The sequence below is a fragment of the Mobula birostris genome, chromosome 1 (genome assembly GCF_030028105.1).
Source record: "Mobula birostris isolate sMobBir1 chromosome 1, sMobBir1.hap1, whole genome shotgun sequence".
Taxonomy (NCBI): Eukaryota; Metazoa; Chordata; class Chondrichthyes; order Myliobatiformes; family Myliobatidae; genus Mobula; species Mobula birostris.
In genome coordinates this window covers 116,766,273-116,778,678 of record NC_092370.1, presented here as the reverse complement: position 1 = coordinate 116,778,678, position 12,406 = coordinate 116,766,273, and the positions used below count along the sequence as shown (strand labels likewise).

The 12,406-nt window shown below is 48.2% G+C and overlaps 1 protein-coding gene across 1 annotated transcript in view; it reads right to left on the bottom strand.

The window, feature by feature from the left end:
• Window positions 1-12,406, bottom strand: part of emc2 (ER membrane protein complex subunit 2) — a 150,119-nt gene that overhangs the window by 32,492 nt on the left and 105,221 nt on the right. Inside the window, exon 8 of the mRNA XM_072260810.1 lies at window positions 3,616-3,697. Within this exon, the coding sequence (XP_072116911.1) occupies window positions 3,616-3,697 (82 nt within the window). The remainder of the gene's footprint in view (window positions 1-3,615; window positions 3,698-12,406) is intronic.

The following is a 12,406-nucleotide window of genomic DNA, read 5'->3' as shown; positions in this document are numbered from 1 at the left end:
TAGCTGCAGCGTGGCATTTCGTTGTTTTCTTGAATGCAACCACCTAACAATTTCAGAACAGACGGCAACGAGACTGAAGCCAGAAGGGTTAGAAATGTACTCACCAAATACTTTGACCCATAGCTTACTGAATAAATACGTATACTCACTTTGCCCTATTTTCTGTCCTTGCTTGTATGAAGGTGGTTCACCTACTTATGCAAGTACTTCTCTGACAATAGATGTGTATCACCCTAATGTAACATTGTATGGAAATACAAGATAACACTGATGCATACATTTAACAAGGTGCTTTATTAATGCAACAGAGTTAGTCAGTTTTTCAATGTTCGTCGTCAGTTGGGTCATACTGTCCGTGAACTCCCTGTCGGCTGCCTCCATACGCTCCAGTATTTGTTTTTTTTTAGTTTTAAGTCCTCCTGCGCGAGAGCCAAGAGCAAGTTTTTCTACTCTGTAACTGGACAAACGCCCACCAAGTATACCGTTTCCCCTTCTCTTGTTCTCTGTGTGTCCTGCACATGCCCAGTAGGAGGAGATTCGCCCAACTATCCGTCTAATGTGGACGGAGATATTTTGAAAAACGCTTAGTGTGGACGCCTGTCGTTTTTACTCGAAACCAGCGTTTTCAAAATTATCCAGCGTAGTGTGGACGTAGCCTAAGATAGGCAGGAGATATTGTAGCTGGTGCCATCTGAGAGGGGGTGATGACTACTTGTTAATTGCAACTGATTTGTTGATAGGAAATGTAGAGGGAGTGCGAGAAAAACAAGGGTGCATCTGCCCTCTCCAACCCAGAGATTAACACATTCTGAGAAGTGAATTCAGTGTACTAAACTGAAAGAAGTGCAAATGAACCGTTGCTTCACCTGGAAGGAATGTTTGGCTTCCAGGATGTGAGTACAATTGAGATAAAAGCATAGGTGCATCTCCCATGATTACATGTAATAATGCCACGAGTAGAGATAAGGGGATTGGTAGAAATTGGGGTTAACATATGAATTTTAACGGGCAAAAGACACAGCATCTGTGAAGATGGTGAAGAAAGAATACTAATTTTCATTCAGTGCTTGGTTTATTCAAAAATTCACAGCATGACCTGGAAGTTATAAGTGTGGTACAAATTCAATCAAAGCTTTCACGGGGAAACTTGATAACTACGAGGAAATATGATTAACCAATTTTGGGGAGAAACTTATCTGGATGAGTTAAATGAATACTGCAACAGAACTGAAGTTGAATAATCTGTCACCCTACAGCCTTCTCACAATCTATAAGACAGCTCAGGAACCTGACTAAACAGTCTTGCCTGAATGAATGCAGCTCCAACAACACTCAAGAAGGTCAACACCAGTGAAGATAAAGCAGCCCACCTGCCTCTGAACCTAAACCCTGAACATCCATTCCCTTCACCACTAGCTCACTGTGAATCTTGTGTGTTACAACTACAAAGAGCAGTGCAGTAACTTGCCAAGGATCCTTTGGCAGTACCTGCTAACAGCACAAGCCTATCACTTAAAGGGCAAGAGCAGAGGACACATGGCAATGCTGTCATCAGCAAGCTTCACAATGAGTCACAATGGGCCAAGTTACAAAAGTGCCATCATCATGAGGTCTCCAGTGGTTGAAGAAGACAGCTCACCACAATCTTTTCAATAGCAGTTAATAAGTGGGGATTAAAAGTTATCCTTACCAGCCAGGCTCACAACCCCAGAGAAAATTAGAAGTAGGATATGTCAAATGGGAGGCATAAAAACAACCTGATAATTTTGAATCATAAATTCAGCAACATTAAACAGTACCCAGAAGGGTCACCCGAAGCCATGGGTATTTCAATGCTGACTAAGGTTCATGTAATACAGGAAGCAGGCATGTAGCTCAAAAATGGTTGGACTGATACCTCCAAGAACTACACCATTGTTCTTGCTCCCATTTGTTTCTGCAAAGAACCACAATTAAATTTTTCAAGCATTTAGCCAATTCCCTTTATAACTTATGATTAAATCTGCTTCAGCTCCCTTTTCAGGCAGCATAACCAAGATCACAATTCTCTTCATTATTTACGGTGCCCCAAGATCTTTACTGGATAAAATGAAATCTACCTCCTACAGTTGCTGACCTTTATGCCACCAGGAACAATTTTCCTTCAATAAATAATTCATCATTTTGAACTGTTCTATGATATATCCTCTTGGCCAGCTCAGATCTGAGGTGAACAAATTCCAGTTTTCTACACAAGGATCATTTAGATAAATATATACACAGCATCTATGTCTGGACCACCAGACTCAAAAAGAGTTACTTTTCCCTAAACCCTCAGGCTGATCAACAGCCCCAACCATTAATCCACCCTACTACCACTACTTTGTCATTCGCTATCAGGGTCAACTTGTGCTTAGATACTCCTATATCTAGCCTCACTTTATGTACATACAATCAGTCGATATATATAAACTGTATTTATATTCATTGTGTTCTTTATGCTCATAGTGGATCCAGAGTAACAATCACCTCATTCTCCTTTACACTTGAGTACTATAGAGTGACAATAAACAATCTTGAACATTACACTATAGTTAAACACTGTCAGGTCCTGATGTATTGTCTCAACCTGAAATGTCAACCACCCCTTAACTTCCATACAGATGCTGCTTGATATTCTGAGTTCTTCCAGCAGCTTGTTTTTATGCTCTGTTTGTAACATAGGGATAGGGCAAGAGCATTCACTCCTTCCAACCAGTGAGATAATAGTCAATCTGTGTCATGATTTTATATTTGTCTCTTAAATCCCATTAGCAAAAATCTTTGAATCATAAAGTCAACATCTGATCTTGTATCTAGTATCTGCAGAAAAGGTTCCAAACTTCCACTGCCTTTGGCACATTGAATTACTTCCTGACTTTCCTCTGTAAAGTCTGGCACCCACAAGAAATAGTTGCTCTGTCTACCTGATGTTCCCCCAAATATCCTGAAAGCTTGGATCAAACCAAGCAGCCTTTTAAATTTCAAGGAATACAACACAGCTTTCTCTCAAAACATGGTGCCAAGAAATGGACCCAATACTTGAAGTGAAGTCCAGAAAGTGTTTTTATAAAGGATTCATGAAATGCTTTGCTTTTACATTATGTTTCAATTTATAAAATTTAGATCCCTCTTTGATTTTTTTCAATTAGCCTTCTTAATTTGCCTGCCGTCTCCAAACTCCTGCACTGCTGCATCCCCACTAAAATGCTTGTCATTTCATGTTACTTCTCATTCCTCTCAGAATGTACCACTGCGGTCTTCTCTGTCTAGTAACATCTGCCATGTGTTCACCCTTTCATAAGTTGCTATCTTCAACTGTCCTCCTGAAAGCCTTCAACTTAAGAGTTTATTGCCATCAACAAACTGAAACTGAAAAGGGCAGCCTATTTTTAGAGAACAAAATCACAAAGGCTGATTTATGATCATTGCTGTAAAAAGTTGCCCATTAGCTATATCGTATCACACCCATACCCTCAACCAAAAGTAATAATTTGTGGCACTTCAGGGCATAGTATTTCTGGTAGGTTAGATTTTTGTTTGTGTATATCCAACAGAACACATTCAGGATAATTCACAAAGCTATCCCCCACTTACCTCCGCGTAATGCTGACAATAAAGGTGATTGTGAGGGTTAGTCATCATAAGTTCTTCTAAGCAAAATGCAGCTTTTCCATAACTGTGCAATGGAGACAGAAAATTCAAGGTTACAGGTGTCTTTGCCAAGTAGTTTCAATCATGCGTTTTATGCAGCTTTATATTACAATCAAAATCAGCATTTTTCATAATTTGCAAAACAGAATTAAAAGTCCTGATGAAAGGTCTCAACCTGAAACACCACCTCTCCCTTTCCCTCCACAATTGCTACTTGACCTACTGAGTTCTTCCAGCAACTAATTTTTGACTGTGGAAATATAAAAAAATGTAGAAATATATTAGGAGGCCGCAAACCACTTCACACTAGTGAATTGGAAAAATGGATCCCACCGAAATTTGGGAAAACTCATTGTAATTCAGTATAATACATGGATGACCTTTTAAGTAGTTCACAACATCAACAGATCAACATCAAGGTGCCCTACACAAATGGAATTCTGAGCTTCACTGAAGAGTTAAAGAGAGAAACTGATGGTATAACTTCTAAGTAACACAGTGCAGAGACAAAGTAATTGAGATCTTTTAACCCCCTTGAGCAGAGGTCACTGTTCCCATTCCCTCTTGAAAGCAGTCACAATAAAAGACCATTGTGAAATGGACATATTCTTGCTGTGTGACAAGGAACATGGATCAAAAGTGGGGACATGCATAATGATCTCTTCTTGTTCCTATGTTACATTCTTTTCAAAGTTCAAAGTACATTTATTATCAAAGTATGTACAGTATATACAGCCTTGAGATTCGTCTCCTTATAGGCAGCCACAGAACACAGAGACTCAATAGAATCCATTAAAAAAGACTGTCAAACATCCAATCACAAACAAGAGAAAATCTGCAGGTACCATATATAGAAAAGAGTACAGTCAATGTTACAGTCCAGACATTGACTGTAATCTTTTCCATACATGCTGTTGGGCCTGCTGAGTTCCTCCAGCATTTTGTATGTGTTGCACTGTCAAACATCCAATGTGCAAAAAAAAAGAACAAGATCATGCAAACAATAAAAATAAGCAAATAACATTCGGAACTAAAGTCCACGAAAGTCAGTTCACAAACATAAAGCCGATCCAGGAGTCTGTTAGTTGCAGCACTAGTTCAGGGCAGAGATGAGCAAACCTCACCAAGCAGAGCTGAACACCAGTCCGTCTTTCACCTCCAGCCCCAACACCTGGACCTTTGCAATCTGGTCTGGCACCAAAATCCGCCAAACCTCAGCTCGTTTCTCACTTTCAGGCCTGGCCCTGCCACCTTGATTCAGCCTGTACCCGACCTTTCCAATCTGGCCCAGCATTTAAAGTGGTCAAACACTGGCATGTTCCTCATTCTCAGGGCCTGGCTCAGCCACCTCTACTCTGTCTTGCCTTGGATCCGCTACATCAAATCGGCTTCAAGTCCGCTCCAGTAATGGCCATACATTGGCTCATTGCCTCCAATGTGACTATTACAGTTACTTTTCATTCAGATCCCTTACATGAAGATAAATTCTTAGTGGATTAAGAAAACACTGGTACTCTTGGCAAGCCATGAAACTATCAGCAGTCCTTGAGCCTTTCAGACACTGCTTGCTGCCTGCCCAGAATAGAATATGACCAACGTCCTTCACAGAAACACAGCTGACAATTTGTATAGATAAGACTTAGACAAAGCTGTTCATTACACGCTGGAAGCCAATTCAGTGACTAATCATCTCTCCACTCTAGCTCCTTTACAACATTTGGTGCAAAGCTGCTGAACTGTGATCAAAATAAACACCGTACCTTCACAGCAAAAACATTGGGCCGCAAGAAGGGAAACAAAACACAAAGTAATAAATCACAAGAGGAAGAAAAAATATTTTAATAATCCTCTTGTGGGTTAGCACAAACAAAAAATTAAATACAATTTCAAAATATAAAAGAGTTTGGATTCGAGATCATATTATCTTCAAATGTTTGATCTCTATATATTTTCATAGAAAACTCATTGAATTTTTGGCTTGTAATCCTCGGATTACTTTTGCATCCAATATAATTGCAGCTCTTTTCATTTCCTTTTGTTGGTCTGGTGTGAGTTTTCTTATATTCTGCTTTGCACTTACCTACCTCACCGACCTATCCGCAAATTAAAAACTTACCCATTATTAAAATAAACTGTGATTAAAACTGAAATTAATATAACTAACAGTCTTATTGATCACCTCACCTAACATAGAATAAGGGTGAATGGGAAAATATCATGTCCACTGAGCTAGGAAATACAGGACTGAAGCGAAGGCCAATGAAGCAGAGACAGGAGCCGAGTGCGGAGGCCAACAGTAGAGAGGATGCACGGAATGGACGGCTGCAGTAGAGAGAGAATGTGTGCGGTGGGGAGAGGGTGTGTGCAGTGGGGAGAGTGCAGGGAGAGGGTGTGTGCAGTGGGGAGAGGGTGTGTGCGGCCGGGAGAGTGCAGGGAGAGGGTGTGTGCGGCGGGAGAGTGCAGGGAGAGGGTGTATGCGGCGGGAGAGTGCAGGGAGAGGGTGTGTGCGGCGGGAGAGTGCAGGGAGAGGGTGTGTGTGACGGGGAGAGTGCAGGGAGTGTGTGCGGTGGGGAGAGGGTGTGTGCAGTGGGGAGAGTGCAGGGAGAGAGTGTGTGCAGTGGGGAGAGTGTAGGGAGAGGGTGTGTGCAGTGGGGAGAGTGTGTGTGCGGCCGGGAGAGTGCAGGGAGAGGGTGTGTGCGGTGAGGAGAGTGCAGGGAGAGGGTGTGTGCGGCAGGGAGAGTGCAGGGAGTGTGTGCGGTGGGGAGAGGGTGTGTGCAGTGGGGAGAGTGCAGGGAGAGGGTGTGTGCAGTGGGGAGAGTGTGTGTGCGGCCAGGAGAGTGCAGGGAGAGGGTGTGTGCGGCCGGGAGAGTGCAGGGGGAGGGTGTGTGCGGCGGGGAGAGAGCAGGGAGAGGGTGTGTGCAGTGGGGAGAGTGCAGGGAGAGGGGGTGTGCAGTGGGGAGAGGGTGTGTGCAGTGGGGAGAGTGTGTGTGCAGTGGGGAGAGGGTGTGTGCAGTGGGGAGAGTGCAGGGAGAGGGTGTGTGCGGCCGGGAGAGTGCAGGGGGAGGGTGTGTGCGGCCGGGAGAGTGCAGGGAGAGGGTGTGTGCGGCCGGGAGAGTGCAGGGAGAGGGTGTGTGCGGTGAGGAGAGTGCAGGGAGAGGGTGTGTGCAGTGGGGAGAGTGCAGGGAGAGGGTGTGTGCGGTGAGGAGAGGGTGTGTGTGCGGTGAGGAGAGTGCAGGGAGAGGGTGTGTGCGGTGAGGAGAGTGCAGGGAGAGGGTGTGTGCGGTGAGGAGAGTGCAGGGAGAGGGTGTGCCGTGGGGAGAGTGCAGGGAGGGGTGTGTGCAGTGGGGAGAGTGCAGGGAGTGTGTGCGGTGGGGAGAGGGTGTGTGCAGTGGGGAGAGTGCAGGGAGAGGGTGTGTGCAGTGGGGAGAGTGTGTGTGCGGCCAGGAGAGTGCAGGGAGAGGGTGTGTGCGGCCGGGAGAGTGCAGGGGGAGGGTGTGTGCGGCGGGGAGAGAGCAGGGAGAGGGTGTGTGCAGTGGGGAGAGTGCAGGGAGAGGGGGTGTGCAGTGGGGAGAGGGTGTGTGCAGTGGGGAGAGTGTGTGTGCGGCCGGGAGAGTGCAGGGGGAGGGTGTGTGCGGCCGGGAGAGTGCAGGGGGAGGGTGTGTGCGGCGGGGAGAGAGCAGGGAGAGGGTGTGTGCAGTGGGGAGAGTGCAGGGAGAGGGGGTGTGCAGTGGGGAGAGGGTGTGTGCAGTGGGGAGAGTGCAGGGAGAGGGTGTGTGCGGCCGGGAGAGTGCAGGGGGAGGGTGTGTGCGGCCGGGAGAGTGCAGGGAGAGGGTGTGTGCGGCCGGGAGAGTGCAGGGAGAGGGTGTGTGCGGTGAGGAGAGTGCAGGGAGAGGGTGTGTGCAGTGGGGAGAGTGCAGGGAGAGGGTGTGTGCGGTGAGGAGAGGGTGTGTGCGGTGAGGAGAGTGCAGGGAGAGGGTGTGTGCGGTGAGGAGAGTGCAGGGAGAGGGTGTGTGCGGTGAGGAGAGTGCAGGGAGAGGGTGTGCCGTGGGGAGAGTGCAGGGAGGGGTGTGTGCAGTGGGGAGAGTGCAGGGAGTGTGTGCGGTGGGGAGAGGGTGTGTGCAGTGGGGAGAGTGCAGGGAGAGGGTGTGTGCAGTGGGGAGAGTGTGTGTGCGGCCGGGAGAGTGCAGGGAGAGGGTGTGTGCGGCCGGGAGAGTGCAGGGGGAGGGTGTGTGCGGCCGGAAGAGTGCAGGGAGAGGGTGTGTGCGGCCGGAAGAGTGCAGGGAGACGGTGTGTGCGGCCGGGAGAGTGCAGGGAGAGGGTGTGTGCGGCCGGGAGAGTGCAGGGAGAGGGTGTGTGCGGCCGGGAGAGTGCAGGGAGAGGGTGTGTGCGGCCGGGAGAGTGCAGGGAGAGGGTGTGTGCGGCGGGAGAGTGCAGGGAGAGGGTGTGTGCGGTGAGGAGAGTGCAGGGAGTGTGTGCGGTGGGGAGTGGGTGTGTGCAGTGGGGAGAGTGTGTGTGCGGCCGGGAGAGTGCAGGGAGAGGGTGTGTGCGGCCGGGAGAGTGCAGGGAGAGGGTGTGTGCGGCCGGGAGAGTGCAGGGAGAGGGTGTGTGCGGCCGGGAGAGTGCAGGGAGAGGGTGTGTGCGGCGGGGAGAGTGCAGGGAGAGGGTGTGTGCGGCGGGGAGAGTGCAGGGAGAGGGTGTGTGCGGCGGGGAGAGTGCAGGGAGAGGGTGTGTGCGGCGGGGAGAGTGCAGGGAGGGAGTGTGTGCAGTGGGGAGAGTGCAGGGAGGGAGTGTGTGCGGTGGGGAGAGTGCAGGGAGAGGGTGTGTGCGGTGAGGAGAGTGCAGGGAGAGGGTGTGTGCGGTGAGGAGAGTGCAGGGAGAGGGTGTGTGCAGTGAGGAGAGTGCAGGGAGAGGGTGTGCCGTGGGGTGAGTGCAGGGAGGGAGTGTGTGCAGTGGGGAGAGTGCAGGGAGAGGGTGTGTGCTGTGAGGAGAGTGCAGGGAGGGAGTGTGCCGTGGGGAGAGTGCAGGGAGGGAGTGTGTGCGGTGGGGAGAGTGCAGGGAGAGGGTGTGTGCGGTGAGGAGAGTGCAGGGAGAGGGTGTGTGCGGTGAGGAGAGTGCAGGGAGAGGGTGTGTGCAGTGAGGAGAGTGCAGGGAGAGGGTGTGCCGTGGGGTGAGTGCAGGGAGGGAGTGTGTGCAGTGGGGAGAGTGCAGGGAGAGGGTGTGTGCTGTGAGGAGAGTGCAGGGAGAGGGTGTGCCGTGGGGAGAGTGCAGGGAGAGGGTGTGTGCGGTGAGGAGAGTGCAGGGAGAGGGTGTGTGCGGTGGGGAGAGTGCAGGGAGAGGGTGTGTGCGGTGAGGAGAGTGCAGGGAGAGGGTGTGTGCAGTGGGGAGAGTGCAGGGAGGGAGTGTGTGCGGTGGGGAGAGTGCAGGGAGAGGGTGTGTGCAGTGGGGAGAGTGCAGGGAGAGGGGGTCTGCAGTGGGGAGAGGGGGTGTGCAGTGGGGAGAGGGGGTGTGCAGTGGGGAGAGGGTGTGTGCGGTGAGGAGAGTGCAGGGAGAGGGTGTGCCGTGGGGAGAGTGCAGGGAGTGTGTGCGGCCGGAAGAGTGCAGGGAGAGGGTGTGTGCTGTGAGGAGAGTGCAGGGAGAGGGGGTGCTGTGGGGAGAGTGCAGGGAGAGGGTGTGTGCGGTGAGGAGAGTGCAGGGAGAGGGTGTGTGCGGTGAGGAGAGTGCAGGGAGAGGGTGTGTGCGGTGAGGAGAGTGCAGGGAGAGGGTGTGTGCAGTGAGGAGAGTGCAGGGAGAGGGTGTGCCGTGGGGTGAGTGCAGGGAGGGAGTGTGTGCAGTGGGGAGAGTGCAGGGAGAGGGTGTGTGCTGTGAGGAGAGTGCAGGGAGAGGGTGTGCCGTGGGGAGAGTGCAGGGAGAGGGTGTGTGCGGTGAGAGAGTGCAGGGAGAGGGTGTGTGCGGTGAGGAGAGAGCAGGGAGAGGGTGTGTGCGGTGGGGAGAGTGCAGGGAGAGGGTGTGTGCAGTGGGGAGAGTGCAGGGAGAGGGAGAGTGCAGGGAGAGGGGGTGTGCAGTGGGGAGAGGGGGTGTGCAGTGGGGAGAGGGTGTGTGCGGTGAGGAGAGTGCAGGGAGGGGTGTGTGCAGTGGGGAGAGTGCAGGGAGTGTGTGCGGCCGGAAGAGTGCAGGGAGAGGGTGTGTGCGGCCGGAAGAGTGCAGGGAGAGGGTGTGTGCTGTGAGGAGAGTGCAGGGAGAGGGTGTGCCGTGGGGAGAGTGCAGGGAGAAGGTGTGTGCAATAGTCTGAAGTCCAGATTCCGCAACCTGGGGATGTCAAGAGGAAGCTAAAATGACTCTGATGCTTTAGCCACCTCTCTTGCATTTATGCTGGGCCTCGCTCTTTTTGAGAATGGCTACGTTCCTACAGTACCTTCAAGCTATTAGGTGTTTGATCTGTTTTATTGGGTCATCCATTCATGAGCTGGGTGTGGCAGTTTCAAACATAAATCAGCCATTGAGAACAGAGCTGAAAAAGAATGTGATCAATCACTGAAATTCTCTGTCTACAAGAGGGTTGCATTCAACACAGGGACCACCCATTGGTGGACACCAGGGGAATCTCGACGTGTGGGGTTAGTACCAGGAACACAGCACTGTTCAGATGACACCTATACACCAACAACCATCTTATTAAACAGCAAAGTAGTTGTGAGGACCACTTCTGCTTTTTTCTTCCATTTACTTTCTTCATACAAGTCTTTTGCTGTGCAGGTGCATGTCTGTGGAGACACACTTGAGCAAGGTGCTTGACTCCCGACAGTAGAAAGTAAACCATGTGAGACCAACAAGACTTTACAAATCTGATTTACTACTGCAGCTTTCAAATTTCTTTAACAAGGTGAAAAATATGTTAGAATAGTTAACCTCAGCTCTTCATCTACTCTTGCCTGTTGGATTTCTTGTTCACTTTTTTTTGTTAAATTTTCTACCAACACGTTATTTCTGAAAAGAAATACACAAGAAGAATGGTTTTGTTCATACTTGTGAGCATGATATTGTCTGGAATATTGAACTCAATGAAAAGCTGTTGGGCAACCCTTAGATACTGCATTAGAGTCACAAGGTAATACAGCAAGGTGAATGGGCCCTTTCTCCAACTTATCCATGGTGACCAAGATGCCCACGGAAACTAATCCCATATGCTAGTGTTTAGCTCATATCCTTCTAAACCCTTCCTAGCCATGTACCTGTCTAACTGTTCTTATTGTACATAAATACAATGCACCTTAACGTGCAGGTGAGGAAACACTTTACTGTATTTTAAAAAATTATAACCTCCAATGCTGCAAACTACCAAAATAAGCAAAGATGGGGTTAAAACCAAATGGTCATCCAACAGCAACCAAATTACACAGCTGAGAGACCATCCACATGACAAGCATGCCTGTTGCTCATATGGTATACATAATAAAATGTTAAATGTCACATGAGAAAAGGGCAGATTTTCATTGTCAATGGTCTCTAAATTGGTCATTCAATAGCAACTAAATGACAAAAAAAATTACTTTATCTTTATTTGTGTGTGGTGGAGGTCAGATTCTTTTAAATCAATAGCACTACAATCTCTTAAATAAATTACAGTTTGACAAATTGCTGGATTAATTTCACATCCAAAATTCTACATATTGCAATCTCTCCAAGGAGACGAAATTCAACAGCGTGCTGACCTACAAGTCATCCCTTGTGAAATTTCTGTTTGTGAGGCCAAAATAAGGTTAACAATACCACTAATTGCAAACAGGAAAATCATCTGCAGAGCAAAACAGCCTTTTCCAAATAAAACTGTAGCTCTTGTAACATTTCCAAAATAGGCTTATAACCCAGCAGTAAATCACATGGACATTACAGTATTATTTTTCACAACCAAGTACATAAACAAGGTTGATTAATGACTTTACACTGCTAATTTCAGTCATATACTTCAATAAAACGGTTACCAGACAATTCCTTCTGTCAGCAGAAGAGCTCAAACCTCAAGAATGACTTTTGCCACTCCTTTTGTGTTTTGTAAAAAGGAAGTTTGGCTGCATTTACATTCTTGCTGCCGTCAAAGGTTGATAAAAATGTGAAGATTGTTGGCACAGCCACACAAAACCAAAGAACATTTGGAGTACGCTATGGTTTTGGAAGTTAATTTACATTGAGAGTCAGATCTAGTTTCAAATAATGGGATTCAAAATTGCCATCAGCTGCACAAACACAAGATTTTGCACATACTTAAACCAAAGTGCATGCATGTCATGGCCTAGAATGAAGTTTCAATTCATTAGCTCATTTTGGAGAAGAGACTTTAATTTCTATGCTACAAAATTTTCCTAGGCGCTACTATCACCAAACAGCTGCCCAAATAGTACACTCTCATCTTCTGTTGGGCATCTGGAGAAAATATCCTCTTCTCATAATGGCAGCCTGCATGATGGACTGAAAAATCATAACAATTAACTTGGCACCGCTGAATGGTGACAGTGGTGAGAGGAAAGACCAGACACAATGGAACAGCTGGATCAAACACCTACTCTTCATCTTTACACCATTAAAGGGGCAAGACATTCTTCTTGACATTGTGTCATGATACCAAGTGCAACAGCACATTTCAAAATACCCCTGGCTGGTCCTAAAGCTCATCATGCCAAGCATTAAACTCACTTATGACTACATAATGGCTGCAGAGCACTTGCAATTCACTGTGCTA